This window comes from Dendrobates tinctorius, unplaced genomic scaffold (genome assembly GCF_039654945.1).
Source record: "Dendrobates tinctorius isolate UK_male_01 unplaced genomic scaffold, ASM3965494v1 ptg000270l, whole genome shotgun sequence".
Lineage (NCBI taxonomy): Eukaryota > Metazoa > Chordata > Amphibia > Anura > Dendrobatidae > Dendrobates > Dendrobates tinctorius.
This window is the reverse complement of record NW_027361937.1, coordinates 7,382,954-7,400,062: the sequence shown is the minus strand read 5'-3', so window position 1 is coordinate 7,400,062 and position 17,109 is coordinate 7,382,954. Positions and strand designations below refer to the sequence as shown.

The 17,109-nt window shown below is 46.6% G+C and overlaps 1 protein-coding gene across 2 annotated transcripts in view; it reads right to left on the bottom strand.

The window, feature by feature from the left end:
- Positions 1-17,109, bottom strand: part of SAMHD1 (SAM and HD domain containing deoxynucleoside triphosphate triphosphohydrolase 1) — a 138,622-nt gene that overhangs the window by 36,182 nt on the left and 85,331 nt on the right. For both annotated transcript variants that reach the window (XM_073559372.1, XM_073559373.1), the window contains one exon: positions 326-441. In XM_073559372.1, coding sequence (XP_073415473.1) covers positions 326-441 — 116 coding nt within the window. The remainder of the gene's footprint in view (positions 1-325; positions 442-17,109) is intronic.

Sequence of the window (17,109 nt, the reverse complement as noted above, 5' to 3'; positions counted from 1 at the left end):
CAGTGCATACCAGAGCACCATAGGCAAACTATAGTAACATGCACTTCTGCTCATCACTGGGAAATATTTAAGAAGTCATTTAAGCTGCAAATCGGGTGGTGTTAACGCACCTTTAGCCATTTAGTTACTCTGGTCCATGATACACCAATACCAGTGTCATAGTTTTCAAACATTAAATCTAATGCATGAAACCTAAAAATGCAGATAAGTTCACATGTACAGCACTCTAGAATTTATAATACTTTAAAATAAATAAAACATTGTTACATGACAGTAAGACGCGCAAAAAATTTACACTAAAGTCCACAAAAAGAAACCTCCTCACCAGTGAGCTTGGTATAGGCAACCATGTCATCCACTGAGCCAGAGATTGTATAGTAATTCCCATCTGAACCTTCTATCTTAATATGTGGATCAGCTTTCAAGAATGCATCTGTAATCCTGAATAAGGAAGAAAAACAAAACACAATGAGAGGAGCAAACAACTTCTCACCTCATTTTTTCTAACAGAAACATTAAATTGCCTCAGCCTTGCATGATTTTTCACACGGGCAAAAAAAAAAAAAAAAGATACAAAAAAAAACAGTTTCATCAGTGTTTTGGGTACAATTTTTATCAATGTTTGGCCAATGTTTAAGTTTACGTATCCTTCCTGCCCTTTAGATTTATAGGTATTTGGCCCAGGAGAGGCATGTTTGATAAATATTAGGTTTGGGATCCCACGGAAGAAAGGTCACCTTATCATCGCTGGTGGGATCTCATGAATTGGACAACTACTTAATTTTATAAGCATATTCTTTATAGCAGTAATGCAGTCCAAATGTTATACGTTCAATGTTGATATATCTCAGCCTTTTTCTCGGTGCTGATTGATGAAGAGAGCCAACTGCTATTAGCCTTCACTCATGGAGGTAAGCAGTGTTGTTGGATGCGTTTGCCTCAAGGGGGGGAGCTACTTTTCTGAGGCAAATGGCAGGGATTCTTCTCTCCTGGCACCCTGAGAATGGCGATGTGCAACTGCTTTGGTATGTGGATGATTTGCTACTCTGTACCCCGAGCAGACAGGTACCTATATACTTGTGTATACGCAGAGTTTTTCAGCACCCTTTGTTTGGGTGAAAAAGACGCCCTTTGGCATATACACGAGTCACGGTCCCACTTACATGTTGTCCAATGCAGTGCGGAGGTCCCAGGTATCCCTGAATCATCTGCGCGCTCCCCTGCAGCCTCGGTAAGTATTCCGGTGGCTGACAGGGCCGGCGTCAAGTGCCGGGGTCCTGAGCAGGCGGGGACACCGACGCGCTATGGGGGCCCAGGTGACTGTGCCGCCGCTTGTTCAGACCCCCGGGACTTGCGATATTCACCTGTCCCCGTTCCACCGCCGTGCTGTGTTTTCAGAGTCCTCTAGCGGTGACATTCAGGTCAGAGGGTGCAATGACGTGTTTAGTGTGCGCTATCTGCCTGAACAGTCACTGCAGAGAGCCGGCGATGCTGAAGAGCAGTGGTCAGCGACAAGAGGCGAAAGTGTCTTTTTTTGCAGCAGCAGCATTGTACGGAATATGGGCATCTTATGGAGCCCATCATGAACTGAAGGAAGCCATTCTCTCAGCCCCAGCACTCAGAATACCAAATGATGACCTATCTTGTGTGCTAACTCAAAAACACGGGGGAAATCAGCGCCCTTTGGGATACCATTCAGCTCAGCTTGATATAGTGGCCAAGGGAGCGCCCATATGATTCAGAGCACTCGCTGCCTGTGAAATGTTAAAAGAGAAAGTTGCACACTTGGTGCTAGATAATCCCTTGGATATTCCAGTACCACACTCTGTACAGGATCTGCTGCTCCAAGCCAGAACAAAACATTTGTCAATGAACAGACTAACAAAGTACGAAATGGCTTTACTTACACCTCCAAATGTCACTATAAAAGGTTCTTTGTCCTGAACCACTTTCTTACCTGACAAATGACAAAGAAATTGAAGCTCAGCATGATTGCTTCGAGCTAATGGATGCAGAAACACAACCGATTGCCAATGTGCAAGAGACACCAATTCCTAATGCAGATCTAGAGCTCTGTGTAGATGGGTCACGGATTTACCGGGATGTTGTACTTCACAAAGGTTATGCAATAGTTGATCAACATGATGTTGTACAAAGTGAAGCAATACCTTCCAGTATGTCTGCTCAGGAAGCTGAATTGAAAGCACTCGCTGAGGCGTGTATACTGTAATTGCAGAGCATTTGACAGCAAATATCTTTACGGATAGACGCTACACTTTTGGCATTTGTCATGATTATGGTCCTATATGGAAAAGTAGAAAGTTTGCTGGTTCCTCTGGTAAACCCATTAAATATGCAGACTCAACTCCTCAGAGCACTGGAACTGCCAAAGAAAGTTGCTATAGTCAAGGTGCAAGCTCACACTAAAGCATGCACTAGAGAAGCTGAAAGTAATAACCAAGCCAACATTGCAGCAAAAGATGCTGCTGTATTTCCCCTCCCCACAGAAATATACACTGTGGAGGTGTCCAGGGGGGATGGACTACTTCAGAACCTGCAAGATCAGGCCTCTGCACCGGAAATAGAAGAATGGCAAAAGCACTCAGATGCTAAAGAAGAGGATGGACTGTGGAGAGCGGACAGTAAGTACTGCCTGCCTAGGGCATTGTTCACCATGATGTACTCTCTCTCGCCCATGGACTGACTCATCAGTCCAAGGACGCAATGGTAAATCAGGTAAAGCAAGCTTGGTTGCACCAGGGTTCCATTATGCTGCTGCTAATTTCATACAGGGATGTGTAATCTGTGCATGCCATTATGTGGGAAGAACAGTCAAGGTGCCACCAAAGTGCACCACCAGACCATTGTACCCGTTTCAGCGACTACAAATTGATTTCATACAGCTTCCAAAGGTAGGCTCCTATGGGTATGTGCTGGAATGTATTGATTTGTCCTCTAATTGGCCAGAAGGCTGGCCCTGCTCTCGCACAAATGGACGTTCAGTCGCTAGGAAATTACGATCAGAAGTTGTGTACAGATTTGGTGTACAGTCATGGCCAAAAGTTTTGAGAATGACACAAATATTAATTTTTACAAAGTCTACTGCTTCATTTTTTTCTAATGGCAATTTGCATATACTCCAGAATGTTATAAAGAGTGATCAGCTTAACAGCAATTACTTGCAAAGTCAATATTTGCCTAGAAAATGAACTTTATCCCCCAAAACACATTTCAACATCATTGCAGCCCTGCCTTAAAAGGACCAGCTAACATCGTTTCAGTGATTGCTCCATTAACACAGGTGTGGGTGTTGATGAGGACAGGGCTGGAGATCAATCTGTCATGATTAAGTAAGAATGACACCACTGGACACTTTAAAAGGAGGCTGGTTCTTGGCATCATTGTTTCTCTTCTGTTAACCATGGTTATCTCTAAAGAAACACGTGCAGTCATCATTGCACTGCACAAAAATGGCCTAACAGGGAAGAGTATCGCAGCTAGAAAGATTGCACCTCAGTCAACAATCTATTGCATCATCAAGAACTTCAAGGAGAGAGGTTCCCTTGTTGCCAAAAAGGCTCCAGGGCGCCCAAGAAAGACCAGCAAGCACCAGGACCGTCTCTTAAAAGTGTTTCAGCTGCGGGATCGGGCTACCTGCAGTGCAGAGCTTGCTCAGGAATGGCAGCAGGCAGGTGTGAGTGCATCTGCACGCACTGTGAGGCGGAGACTCTTGGAGCAAGGCCTGGTCTCAAGGAGGGCAGCAAAGAAGCCACTTCTCTCCAGGAAAAACATCATGGACAGACTGATATTCTGCAAGAGGTACAGGGAGTGGACTGCTGAGGACTGGGGTAAAGTCATTTTCTCTGATGAATCCCCTTTTCGATTGTTTGGGACATCTGGAAAACGGCTTATTCAGAGAAGACCAGGTGAGTGCTACCACCAGTCTTGTCTCATTCCAACTGTCAAGCATCCTGAAACCAATCATGTGTGGGGTTGCTTCTCAGCCAAGGGAATGGGCTCTCTCTCAGTCTTGCCTAAAAACACAGCCATGAATAAAGAATGGTACCAGAATGTCCTCCAAGAGCAACTTCTCCCAACCGTCCAAGAGCAGTTTGGCGATCAACAATGCCTTTTTCAACATGATGGAGCACCTTGCCATAAAGCAAAGGTGATAACTAAATGGCTCAGGGAACAAAACAGATTTTGGGACCATGGCCTGGAAACTCCCCAGATCTTAATCCCATTGAGAACTTGTGGTCAATCATCAAGAGACGGGTGGACAAACAAAAACCTTCAAATTCAGACAAAATAAAAGCATTGATTTTGCAAGAATGGACTGCTATCAGTCAGGATTTGATCCGGAAGTTGATTCAGAGCATGCCAGGGAGAATTGCTGAGGTCCTGAAGAAGAAGGGTCAACACTGCAAATATTGACTTGCTGCATTAACTCAATCTAACTGTCAATATAACCTTTTGCTACTCATAATATGATTGCAATTATATTTCTGTATGTGATAAAAACATCTGACAAACACACATAAAAACCAGAGGCCAGCAGATCATGTGAAAATATAATATTTGTGTCATTCTCAAAACTTTTGGCCATGACCGTACTAGAGGTAATTGAACGTGACAGAGGTAGTCATGTTACTTCACAGGTGTGTCAAGAGATCACCCGAGCTCTAGGAATTGAACTGTCATTCCACACTCCATAGCATCCGCAGAGTAGCGGTAAGGTGAATAGATTAAATGGTAAATTAAAACTAAAAATTCAGAAGGTAATAGCAGAGAAAGGTAAACCATGGACTGAATGTCATCCCACTGAACTGTACACGGTTAGGGTCACTTCCAACAAAAAGACAAGTCCATGTGAGATTTTGTTTGGTGGTCCTAAAAAAACTGGGTTGTATTTTCCGCAGCAAATGCAGGTCTCTCATTCAAATATGACAGCCTATGTAAGAGCATTACAGCATGTATTGCAACAAATTCATACTTGTGTTTTCAGTTCTATTACAGATCCATCCTCCTTGTCAGGCTCGCATGATCTCAAGCCTGGAGACTGGGAGTTGACCTGAAAACATTTGAGGAAAAGCCTGGATTCTCGATTTGAAGGTTTTGAAGAACCTTACCAAGTGCAGCTGAACGCGCCAACATCAGTCAAGCTGGAAAGAAAATCTGCCTGGATCCACCCATAACAGATTCCACAAGAACTAAGGACAATGAAATTGGGGAAGTACTATCCAGTCACACTTCTCATACTCAGCTTGTCTGTTCAATGTAAACAGGATGATGAAGTTCTGGAGCAATGGGATAGTGGTATGTCAAAACAGTTGACTAATAAATTTGTGAAGTATCATAATTACATTGCTCAAGCTTGGAACTTGTCCAAATGTTGGATTTGTTCACATGCACCAATAGCGGCAAAAACTATGCCTTACTTTGTTACTCCGCTGTCTGAAAAAGATCTATTCCAGGGAAGATGCTGGGAAATGCGGTCCCTATATCTGGCAGAACAGCAAAGTAAGACGTCCACTGCCTTACCCATCATAGGGTGGACAAAACAACCCTGGTTCCAGATTAATCTCATAAGAAACCAAGACCGTATAAGTAGATGTCCAAATAATTTGTTTTAGTTTAAAGAATATGATGAGGGTTGGTCAAATAAGGAAGTTAATAAAAATTACATAGGAAAAGTGCCAGTTCAAGAGCTAAATCTCAGTTTAGCAGAAAAAGCTCCTTTTCCTAGTGAAGGTATGCTACGGTGCAACAAGCAAGTAAGTTTAAAAAGATCTCTACATGATTCCAATTGGTCTAGGAATTAGGCCTGTTTCACACTTCCTTTTGTGACCATCAGTCAAGATCCGCCGACTTGAAAAAAAAACACGGATCCGACATTTTTCTTGGCGGATCCGTTTTTTTCATCATAGACTTGCATTATCGGCGGCTCTTGACGGCTGGTCGTCCATTCGATCCGCTTTTGTACGGATCCACCAAGATTTTGGCGTCCGCTCAGCGGCCCGGACAGCGCATGTAACTTTTTTTGGTGTCCGGATCCGCTATTTCCGGATTTAAAACACATTTCTGTCTGGCTGCTGGATAAAATTTTCTCTCTCTCTCTCTCGACTGCTTCACGACATCATCGCCGCTGCTGTATTTTTTTTTTTCTTTTTTCACAGCCGCGGTTCCTTTAAATTTTCCCCTTCGGCGGATCCGTACATCCGCCGATCCGTTCCTGTCAGTCCACCTGCGGATCCGTTTTCTGCTATTTTGGCGGATTCGGACTGACAGGAAAAACTGAAGTGTGAAACAGGCCTTACCTTTTCACGGGAGGTAATACAGAGCAGTGTAAAGAAGGGGACCCTGTACATGTAGATGAAGAAACTAGAGAAGGCCAATACGGTGATGGAGCTGCTTAGATGTCCATAAGTATAAATACTGATCCTCAATGCCAACCATTACGATATTATAAACCAGTTACAACGGATTTAAAAGACTCTTGGTGCCTCTACACTGACACTACACTCAGTTTCCATAGCAATTGCTTTCATTAATGAATTTCAGTTTGAATTACCGAAGGGAATATACATAATATACAGCAGCAATGCATACAGATGGATCTCCAGAGGGGCAGAAGGTGCATGTACACTGGCTAGATTAGAAACAGCAATCTGGGAATGGGAGGAAAAATATTTTCCTTACAATAATGTCCCAAGCCATATGATAGCTAAGTGTAGTGTGCCATCCCAAGGGAAAACGGGATTTTGGTTGCTTACCGTAAAATCTGTTTCTCAGAGTCTTCATTGGGGGACACAGGAACCGTGGGGTGTGTGCTGCTGTCAACTAGGATGTTGACACTATGCATGAAAAAAATGTTAACTCCGCAGTATACACCCTTCCAACTGGCTGTAAGACAATCCGTTAGTGAAAAAGCAGTAGGAGGACATTATTATGCAAGTCATCATATATTCACTACACGTAATAAAATCATGGGAGGGCGCTGTGTCCCCCAATGAAGACTGAGAAACAGATTTTACGGTAAGCAACCAAAATCCTGTTTTCTCTTTCGTCTCATTGGGGGACACAGGAATCGTGGGACGTCCAAAAGCAGTCCCTGGGGTGGGAAAAGACAGGAACTTCCTTCAGGTCGGAGAACTCACCACTGCTGCCTGCAAGATTCTTCTGCCTAGGCTGGCGTCCACTGAAGCATAGGCATGGACCTTATAGAACCTTGAAAAGGTATGCACGAACGACCATGTGACAGCCTTGCACAACTGCATGGCTGATGCCCTGCTGTGTACCGCCCAGGAGGCACCCACCGCCCAGGTTGAATGGGCCTTGACCCCAGCAGGGGACACCCTGTCCTTTACCCAGTAGGCTTCCAGAATTGCCATTCTGATTCAGCGGGCAATTGTTGCCTTAGAGGCCGGCAGGCCTCTTCTCACCCCATTGGGGATAACAAAGAGCGAGTCCGCCTTCCTGAAAAGAGCGGTCCTGGCCAGATAGATCCTTATCGCCCTGACCAGGTCTAGCTTATTCAAAGAACGCTCCAGAGGATGGGTTGGAGCGGGACAAAATGACGGAAGGATTATATTCTCGTTCAGGTGGAAGGCCGATACCATCTTGGGAAGAAAGTTAGGAGGAGGCCGCAAAACAACCTTGTCCTGGTGCACAATTAGGAATGGAGGACGACAGGACAATGACGCTAATTCTGAAACCCGCCTAATAGAGGTGATGGCTACGAGAAATACCACTTTCCAGGACAACAAAGACATGGGTGCTTCCTGTAGGGGTTCAAAGGGTGACCCTGTCAAGGCTTCCAAGACCAAGTGAAGATCCCATGGAGCCACAGGGGATCTGTAAGGAGGGGCCGCATGTGCCACTCCTTGCAGAAAGGTCTTAACCTGTAAGCGGGAGGCATATTCTTTTGAAAAAGAAAGAGCAGATACCTGGCCTTTCAAGGAACTTAGGGCCAGACCGCCCTCTAACCCTGCCTGGAGAAAAGCTAGGACAGATGGCAGGGAACAGAGCGTAGGTGTGACGTGACTAGACTCACACCAGCCAAAATAGGCCTTCCAGGCTCGATAATAGACCCTGGAAGAGGAAGGCATCCTAGCCTGGATCATTGTATTAATGACTCGGTCCGAAAAACCCACTGCTCTCAGTATTGTGGTTTCAACGGTCATGCCGTCAAATTGAGCAACTGAGAATTCGGGTGGTAAAACGGCCCCTGAGCCAGGAGTTCTGATCTGTTGGGGAGTCTCCAGGGGGTGCCTGTGAGAAGATTGATAATTTCTGAGAACCAGGCCCTCCTGGGCCAGTACGAGGCGACCAATATGACCAGCACCCCTTCCTCCTTGATCTTCTTTAGCGGCCTGGGCAGGAGAGGAAGGGGAGGGAACAGGTAAGGGAGTCTGAACTGTGTCTAGGGAATGACCAGCACGTCAACCCTTATTGCTAGAGGATAGCGGTCTCTTGAGACAAACTGTTGGACCCTTCTGTTCTGTCACAATGCCAGGAGGTCCACATCTGGAGTCCCCCATAGCTGGCATATGTGACGGAACACTTCCTGGTGTAAGGACCATTCCCCTGCCGCGAGCCCCTCCCGACTGAGGAAGTCGGCGGCCGTGTTGTCTGTGCGGGAATGGAAATTGCAGGAATTGCAGTTTCTGCCCAGTTGAAGATTCTGGATACCTCGGTCAGTGCCCAGGGACTTCTGGTTCCCCCTGGTGATTGATGTATGCCACTGCCGTGTCGTTGTCCATTTGAATCTGAACTGGCTGGTTGTTGAGGTATCTTTCCCAATGTAGAAGTGCTAGAAAGACCGCCCTCAGTTCTAGAATGTTGATTGACAGTGAGTATTCTTGTCTCGACCATCGTCCCTGGACAGTCAGGTGGCGGAATACCGCACCCCAGCCCAGGAGACTGGCATCTGTAGTTACTACCTGCCAGTGGACAGGGGGAAAAGGCCGTCCCAGATGAATAAGGGGGAGGTCAGCCACCACTTGAGGGACTCCCTGGTCTGAATAGAGGGGAGGAAGGGCCGATCCAGCGAAGAGATGGATCTGTCCCACTGAAGGAGGATGTTCCTCTGCAGTTTTCTGGAACGAAACAGGGCAAAGGGTATCGCCTCTGAAGCTGCCACCATTCTTCCCAGGACTCTCATGGCAGTGCGAAAGGATAGAAGCCGGAATTTCAACAGAGAGCAAATTCCCTGCTGGAGGGTAATCCACTTTCTTTCTGGGAGAAAGACCCTTGAGCAGCGGGTGTCTATTACCATTCCTAAGAATTCTAGGTGTTGTGTTGGCGTTAGGTGGGATTTCTCCCTGTTTATGATCCAACCAAACCGGGAGAGCATGTTTAAAACTACCGCTTAGATTTTCCTGGGCTTGAGCGAAGGAGGGCGCCTTGACGAGAATATCATCGAGATATGGTACCAATATTATGCCTCTGACCCTTAACCCCTTCATGACCCAGCCTATTTTGACCTTAATGACCTGGCAATTTTTTGCAATTCTGACCAGTGTCCCTTTATGAGGTAATAACTCAGCAACACTTCAACGGATCCTAGCGATTCTGAGACTGTTTTTTCGTGACATATTGGGCTTAATGTTAGTGGTAAATTTAGGTCGATAATTTTTGCGTTTATTTGTGAAAAAAATCAGAAATCTGGTGAAAATTTAGAAAATTTCGCAATTTTCACATTTTGAATTTTTATTCTGTTAAACCAGAGAGTTATGTGACACAAAGAGGTTACTAAGTAACATTTCCCACATGTCTACTTTACATCAGCACAATTTTGGAAACAAATTTTTTTTTTTGTTAGGAAGTTATAAGGGTTAAAAGTTGACCAGCGACTTCTCATTTTTACAACAAAATTTACAAAACCATTTTTCTTTTAGGGACCACCTCACATTTGAAGTCACTTTGAGGGGTCTATATGGCAGAAAATACCCAAAAGTGACACCATTCTAAAAACTGCACCCCTCAAGCTACTCAAAACTACATTCTAGAAGATTATTAACCCTTCAGGTGTTTCGCAGGAACTAAAGCAACGTGGAAAGAAAAAATGGACATTTTAATTTTAACAAAAATTTTCTTTTAGCATCAATTTTTTCATTTTCACATGGGCAACAGGATAAAATGGATCCTAAGATGTGTTGGGCAATTTCTCCTGAGTACACTGATACTTCATATGTGGTCACAAACCACTGTTTGGGCGCACCGCAGGGCTCAGAAGGGAAGGAGCACCATTTGACTTTTGAATGGAAAACATGCTGGAATATTTACCGGACACCATGTCGTGTTTGGAGAGCCCCTGTGTGCCTAAACATTGGAGCTCCCCTACAAGTGACCCCATTTTGGAAGCTAGACCCCCCAAGGAACTTATCTACATGCATAGTGATCACTTTGAACCCCCAGGTGCTTCACAAATTGTTCGGAAAAAAAAAAAAAAAAAAAAAAGTACTTTTTTTTTTTCACAAAAATTTTCTTTTAGCCTCAGTTTTTTCATTTTCACATGGGCATCAGGATAAAATGGATCCTAAAATTTGTTGGGCAATTTCTCCTGAATACATCGATACCTCATATCTCGTCATAAACCACTGTTTGCGCGCACGACAGGGTCCGTAAGTGAACGAGCGCTATTTGACTTTTTGAATGGAAAATTAGCTCCAATCGTTATCGGACACCATGTCGCGTTTGGAGAGCCCCTGTGTACCTAAACATTGGAGCAGAGCAGTGAAAATAAAAAATCATTTTTTTCCTCAAAAATAATTTTTTAGCACGCTATTTTTTATTTTCGCAAGGGTAACAGGAGAAATTGGACCACAAAAGTTGTTGTTCAATGTGTTCTGAGTACACCGATACCCCATATGTGGGGGGGAACCACTGTTTGGGCGCACGGCAGGGCTCAGAAGGGAAGGAGCGCCATTTGACTTTTTGAAATTAAAATTAACTCTAATCATTAGCGGACACCATGTCGTGTTTGGAGAGCCCCTGTGTGCCTAAACATTGGAGCTACCCCACAAATAATCCCATTTTGGAAACTAGACCCCCTAAGGAACTTTTCTAGATGCATAGTGAGCACTTTGAACCCCCAAGTGCTTCACAAAAATTATTTTTTAGTGCACAATTTTTTATTTTCACAAGGGTAACAGGATAAATTGGACCCCAAAAGTTCTTGTCCAGTTTGTCCTGAGTACGCCGATACCCCCATATGTGGGTGGGAGACCACTGTTTGGGCACACGTCATGGCTCGTAAGGGAAGTAGTGGCATTATGAAATGCTGACTTTGATGGAATGGTCTGCGGGTGTCATGTTACATTTGAAGAGCCCCTGGTGTGCCTAAACTGTGGAACCCCCCACAAGTGACCCCATTTTGGAAATTAGACCCCCCAAGGAATTTATCTAGATGTGTGGTGAGCACTTTGAACCCCCAAGTGCTTCACAGAAGTTTATAACGCAAAGCTGTGAAAATAAAAAAATCTTTTTTTTCCTCAAAAAATGATTTTTTTAGCACGCAAATTTTTATTTTCCCAAGGGTAACAGGAGAAATTGGACCCCAAAAGTTGTTGTCCAGTTTGTCCTGAGTACGCTGATACCCCATATGTGGGGAGGAACCAGTTTGGGCGCACGTAAGGGCTGAGAATGGAAGTAGTGACATTTTGAAATGCAGACTTTGATAGAAAGGTCTGCGGTCGTCGTTACGTTTGCAGAGCCCCTGATGTGCCTAAACAGTAGAAACCCCCACTAGTGACCCCATTTTGGAAACTAGACCTTCCAAGGAACTTATCTAGATGTGTGGTGAGCACTTGGAACCCCCCAAGTGCTTCACAGACGTTTATAACGCAGAGACGTGAAAATAAAAAAATCATTTCTTTTCCAAAAAAATAATTTTTTAGCCCCCAATTTTTTATTTTCCCAAGGGTAACAGGAGAAATTAGACCACCAAAGTTATTGTGCAATTTTTCCTGAGTACGCTGATACCCCATATGTTGGGGTAAACGTCGGGGCTTGGAAGGGAGGGAGCACCGTTTGACTTTTTGAACGCAAAATTGGCTGGTATCAATGGTTGCACCATGTCGCGTTTAGAGACCCCCCTGATGTGCCTGAACAGTGGAAACCCCTCAATTCTAACTCCAACCCTAACCCCAACACACCCCAATTCCAACCCTAACCCTAGTTCCAACCCTAACCCTAACCCTAACCCTAGTTCCAACCCTAACCCTAACCCTAGTTCCAACCCTAACCCCAACCCTAGTTCCAACCCTAACCCCAACCCTAATTCCAACCCTAACCCCAACCCTAGTTCTAACCCCAATTCCACTCTAACCCTCTTTCCAACCCTAACCCTCTTTCCAACCCTAACCCTCTTTCCAACCCTAACCCTCTTTCCAACCCTAACCCTCTTTCCAACCCTAACCCTCTTTCCAACCCTAACCCTCTTTCCAACCCTAACCCTCTTTCCAACCCTAACCCTAATGGAAAAATAAAAATTTCTTTATTTTATTAGTTGATCCTGCCTATGGGGGTGATAAACGGGGGTTTATTTACTTTTCATTCTATTTTGATCACTGTGAGAGTTTATCACAGTGATCAAAATAGAATGAAGGGAAATTGCAGCCGGCGGGCGAACTGCGTATGCGCCCGCCATTTTCAAGAAGGCGGCGCCCATGGTCCGGGACCGCGGGAGGCGGAGAGGGACATCGGAGGTACCGGGGGCCGATCGGCCCAGTGAGTCGGGGGGGGTCGGATCACGGTCTCCAGCCATGTCCGATGCTACTGCAGCATCAGCCATGGCTGGATTGTAATATTTCATCAATTTTCATTGATGAAATATTACTATCGCTCTGATTGGCTGTTTCACTTTTAACAGCCAATCAGAGCGATCGTAGCCACGTGGGGGCGAAGCCACGCCCCCTGTGATGAAGAACAAAGCACCCTGTATCTGCGGGTCGGGTGACCTTTCAGTGACCTAGGTCACCCGACCTGTAGGGGGGCTTTAAAGTCACATAGGTGTCATGGGTCGTTCTGGCACGACTTTTCATGACGCCTACGTGGCGTCAAAGGTCGTGAAGGGGTTAATATAGCTACCATCGCTGCCATAATCTTTGTAAAAATTCTGGGGGCTGTTGCCAGCCCAAATGGCAGGGCCACAAACTGGAAATGCTGCTTTTGGACAGCAAAACTCAGAAACCTCTGATGCCCCTGAAAAATGGGGACGTGTAGGTAGGCGTCCCGGATATCTATGGAACATAGGAATGCCTGATCCTCCATAGACGTAATTACCGACCGAATCGATTCCATCCTGAAATTGCGCAAGCGGACCCATCTGTTTAGCCTTTTGAGGTCTAGTATGGGACAAACTGAGCGATCCTTTTTTGGTATCACAAACAGGTTTGACTCGGGAACGGGGACGATTACTCCTGCGTTGAGGAGAGAGTAAAAAAACCTAGAGCCATAGCAGCGTCTTTTGGTGGCTGCGATAGAAAGAAGCGATCTCGCGGAAGCGCTTTGAAGTTTATCTTGCATCATGTTGATACTGCCTCCTTTACCCAGATATCCTCTACTGAATTCTGCCAGACATCTCTGAAGAGAAGACGGCCTCCTAGTCTGGGAGAGGTACTGGGAAGGGAGTTGGACTCCCTGCTGGCCTCAGGCTGAAGTGGCTCTGCCCGGCCCTGACCTGGTAGCTCTGCTGTTGGAACTGCGGGAATGCCATGACGGGGTGGCCCAAAATGATACCTTCCTCCTATCTCTAGGTGCTTGCAATCTCTGCGGGCCCTGAGCATAAGTGCCTGTCGCTGGGGTACGGAGAAAGGGCTGAGCCGTACGTTTGAAAACATATCGACGAGGCTAGCTCCGTCTGTAGAGCATGAGACTCAATCTCAGGTTCGTGGGTTCGAGCCCCACGTTGGGCGCTTGCTTCTTGGGAGCTGATGTGGAGGAGCCAGTGCCAGGCAGCGGCTGCCAAGGCAAACAGGATCATGGGGTGCATTAAAAGAGGTCTGGATACACATGATGAGAGCATTATACTGCCTCTGTACAAATCTCTGGTTAGTACATAAGGGGACAATATCCAAGGAAGATGACGGTCACAAGGGGGCATTCTCTGCGTCTGGAGGAGAAAAGGTTTTTCCACCAACATAGAAGAGGATTCATTACTGTTAGGGCAGTGAGAATCTGGAATTCCCTGCCTGAGGAGGTGGTGATGGCGAACTCAGTCAAAGGGTTCAAGAGAGGCCTGGATGTCTTCCTGGAGCGTAACAATATTGTATCTTACAGTTATTGTTAGGTTCTTTAGAAGGACGTAGATCTGGGGATTTATTCTGACAGAATTTTATAGGCTGAACTGGATGGACTAATGTCTTTTTTTTTGGCCTTACTAACTATGTTACTATGAGGTTTGGCCTGAGGGAGAAGGGAGCCTGTACCCCCCGTTGCATCCTTAATGATTTGATCTAACCATGACCCAAAGAGCCGGGTGCCCTGAAACGGCAGATTGGTCAGTGATTTATTTGAGGACAAATCAACCTGCCAAGCCTTTAGCCAGACCGTCCGCCGGGCGGCTACCATGTTACTGGATGCTTGAGCTGCGCAAGATGCAGCATCCAGGGCTGCTGATACCATATACCTCCCGGCATGAGAGATCTGATCTGCGAACTCCGCCAGTTCCGCTGGTGATGCCCCGGCCAATATGCCCTGTCTAAGCGGTTTGGCCCATTCTGTAACACACTTAGCTACCCAGGCTGAGGCGAAGGCTGGACACAATATAGCGGCTGCTGCCTCAAAGGCGGATTTTGCCAGGGATTCTATCCTCCTATCATTGGGATCTTTTAGGGCTGCCCCACTGGCGAGTAGGAGGACTGTATTGGCAGCGAGTCTGGACACTGGGCGGTCCACCGAAGGGGAGGCGGTCCAGTTGGCGGTGAGATCTGGAGGGAATGGATATAGAATCCCAAAACGATTCCCTCTCTGAAAACGCCTGGTTGGGTTTTCCCTTTCCCTGGCCAACATTTCCTCGAAATCCTTGTGGGAGCCGAAGACCCTAGAGGGGGGCTTATGACGCTTAAATGAAAAAACCTGATCATTAGGTTTTGATGAGGTGTCCCCAATGTTAAAAGTCTCATTGACTGCAGCAATGAGGCCCTGAACCATATCCTTGACCTGGGACTGTTCTGGACTGTATTCAGAATCCTCCTCTGAGTGCGTCTCTGATAATGCCTCGCCTGATTCCGGGGATGAGGACCGGGAGGAGGCAGACGGCCAGAGGAATTCTGGCGGTGAGATGGAGTGAGAAGGGGACCTGGGTTGGTGGTCCTGTCTAAACCTTTTACGGCCTCTAGAAGGCCCAAAAGGACGCTGCTTGGTGATACCTTGGTAAGGTCGGCCACGGACTCAGATAAGGAAAAGGCCCATCCTGGACACTCACTGTCTCCCGTGGCGATGGATGGCCCCTGGGCGGCAGGCAAGGTGGCTTCCTCCTGCTCCAGGGGTAATGTGGGAGCTCTGAGCAGCAAAGCGGGGGGGGGGGGCTGCACCTACTTTCTAGCGTGGGTGACACCGTAGGTCTGCTGCAATCGGAGCAGAGTGGCGAGGACTGACCTGAAGGAAGCCTGACATTGCATTTGGTACATACAAAATATTTGACCAAGGTCACTGAAGTGGATGAGGAGGAGGAGCGAGACTGCTCTCCCTTGGGCATACTGACAGGTTTTATCTGGTGCCGACCATTGGGGGTAGAGAGCTGAGTGAGGAAGCAACCTGTAGTGCAGTACTCACATATCCATGACCTGTGTCCCCACCGCAGCTGCCGCCCGAAGGCTGATGAGAGAGAGCGAGGTGAACAGCCCTGCTGCTGCCTAGAAGCCTTATGAAATCCTCGCCCGGAAGTGGTGGGCGGGGCCCTGCTCTGGCCTCCTGGAGCACCAAGATGGCGCTGGTACAGAAAGAGGAAGCCAGGGGAGGAGCCTGCCGGGAGCCGGAATCTGGCGTTGGCCGTGCTGGGCTCCTGCTGGAGCCCAGGGCAATAACGCTGCCACGGGAGGAGGCTGGAACCGCGCTGCACCGCGTGCTTGAAAGTAAGTGTTGGCTCTTAATCTAAGTATAGAGCCATGGGCTGCAAGCCCGAGTGCTGATTACAGGGGTCACATTCAGCCAGAGTGGCTGGTGAGCAGATCATACAACGCTGCCGCCTTACCTCTCAGTTCACTCCGTAACAGGGGTCGGTTTACCTGCATGAAAAGATTGCTGCCCCAAACCTTTTCTCCAGGGCGTCACTCTCGATCATCAGGCACTGGTGGGCGGCGAGTGATGGGAGACGAAGGTCAGGACCAGGAGCTGCCACCTGAACACGAGTCCTGTGTTAGGGGATAGGGTCCTGCCCGCAGGATTCATGAGGATACGGGGTGGCAGTACACGCCGTAATCATAATCCCGGTGTGGGAATACAGATGTAGCACATCTACTCTGTATCCCTCCATGGTTACCTGAAAAGGAACGACGCACACTGAGGTAAGCATGGGTCTGCGAGAGACCTCTGTCCACCTCCTGCTGACACTAAGCAAAACTGATTGTCCCACAGCCGGTCGGAGGGGTGTATACTGCGGAGGCAACATTTTTTTCATGCATAGTGTCAACCTCCTAGTGACAGCAGCACACACCCCACGGTTCCTGTGTCCCCCATTGAGACGAAAGAGAAACATTTAATGCACACCCCGTGGTATCTTAAAATCGGGAATGGTCTTAACTGGCCCTCTAGGGGTCATGTTTGGAACAATGAGAAATGCTCAAATGATGGAGGAACTAGGTGATATTTTTGACAATGTAACTGAATTTATTCAATGCCCTTAATGTCGAATCTGCATACATAAAGCAGCTTATTTTTATCTCTAATCAACACTCCATGGTGCTTGATTACCACACAGCTTCTCAAGGATTCTGTCAGGTGGTAATACCTGCATGCTGCCACTATATAGATCCTTCAGGGGTAATGAGAGTTACCTATAATATAGAACAAGTTAAAATGATAAAGGAAGGGGTGCGAAAAGCTAATTCTCTCGATTTACCCCTTCTTGAATTACTTTAATGATTAAATCCCTTGACCATGTTT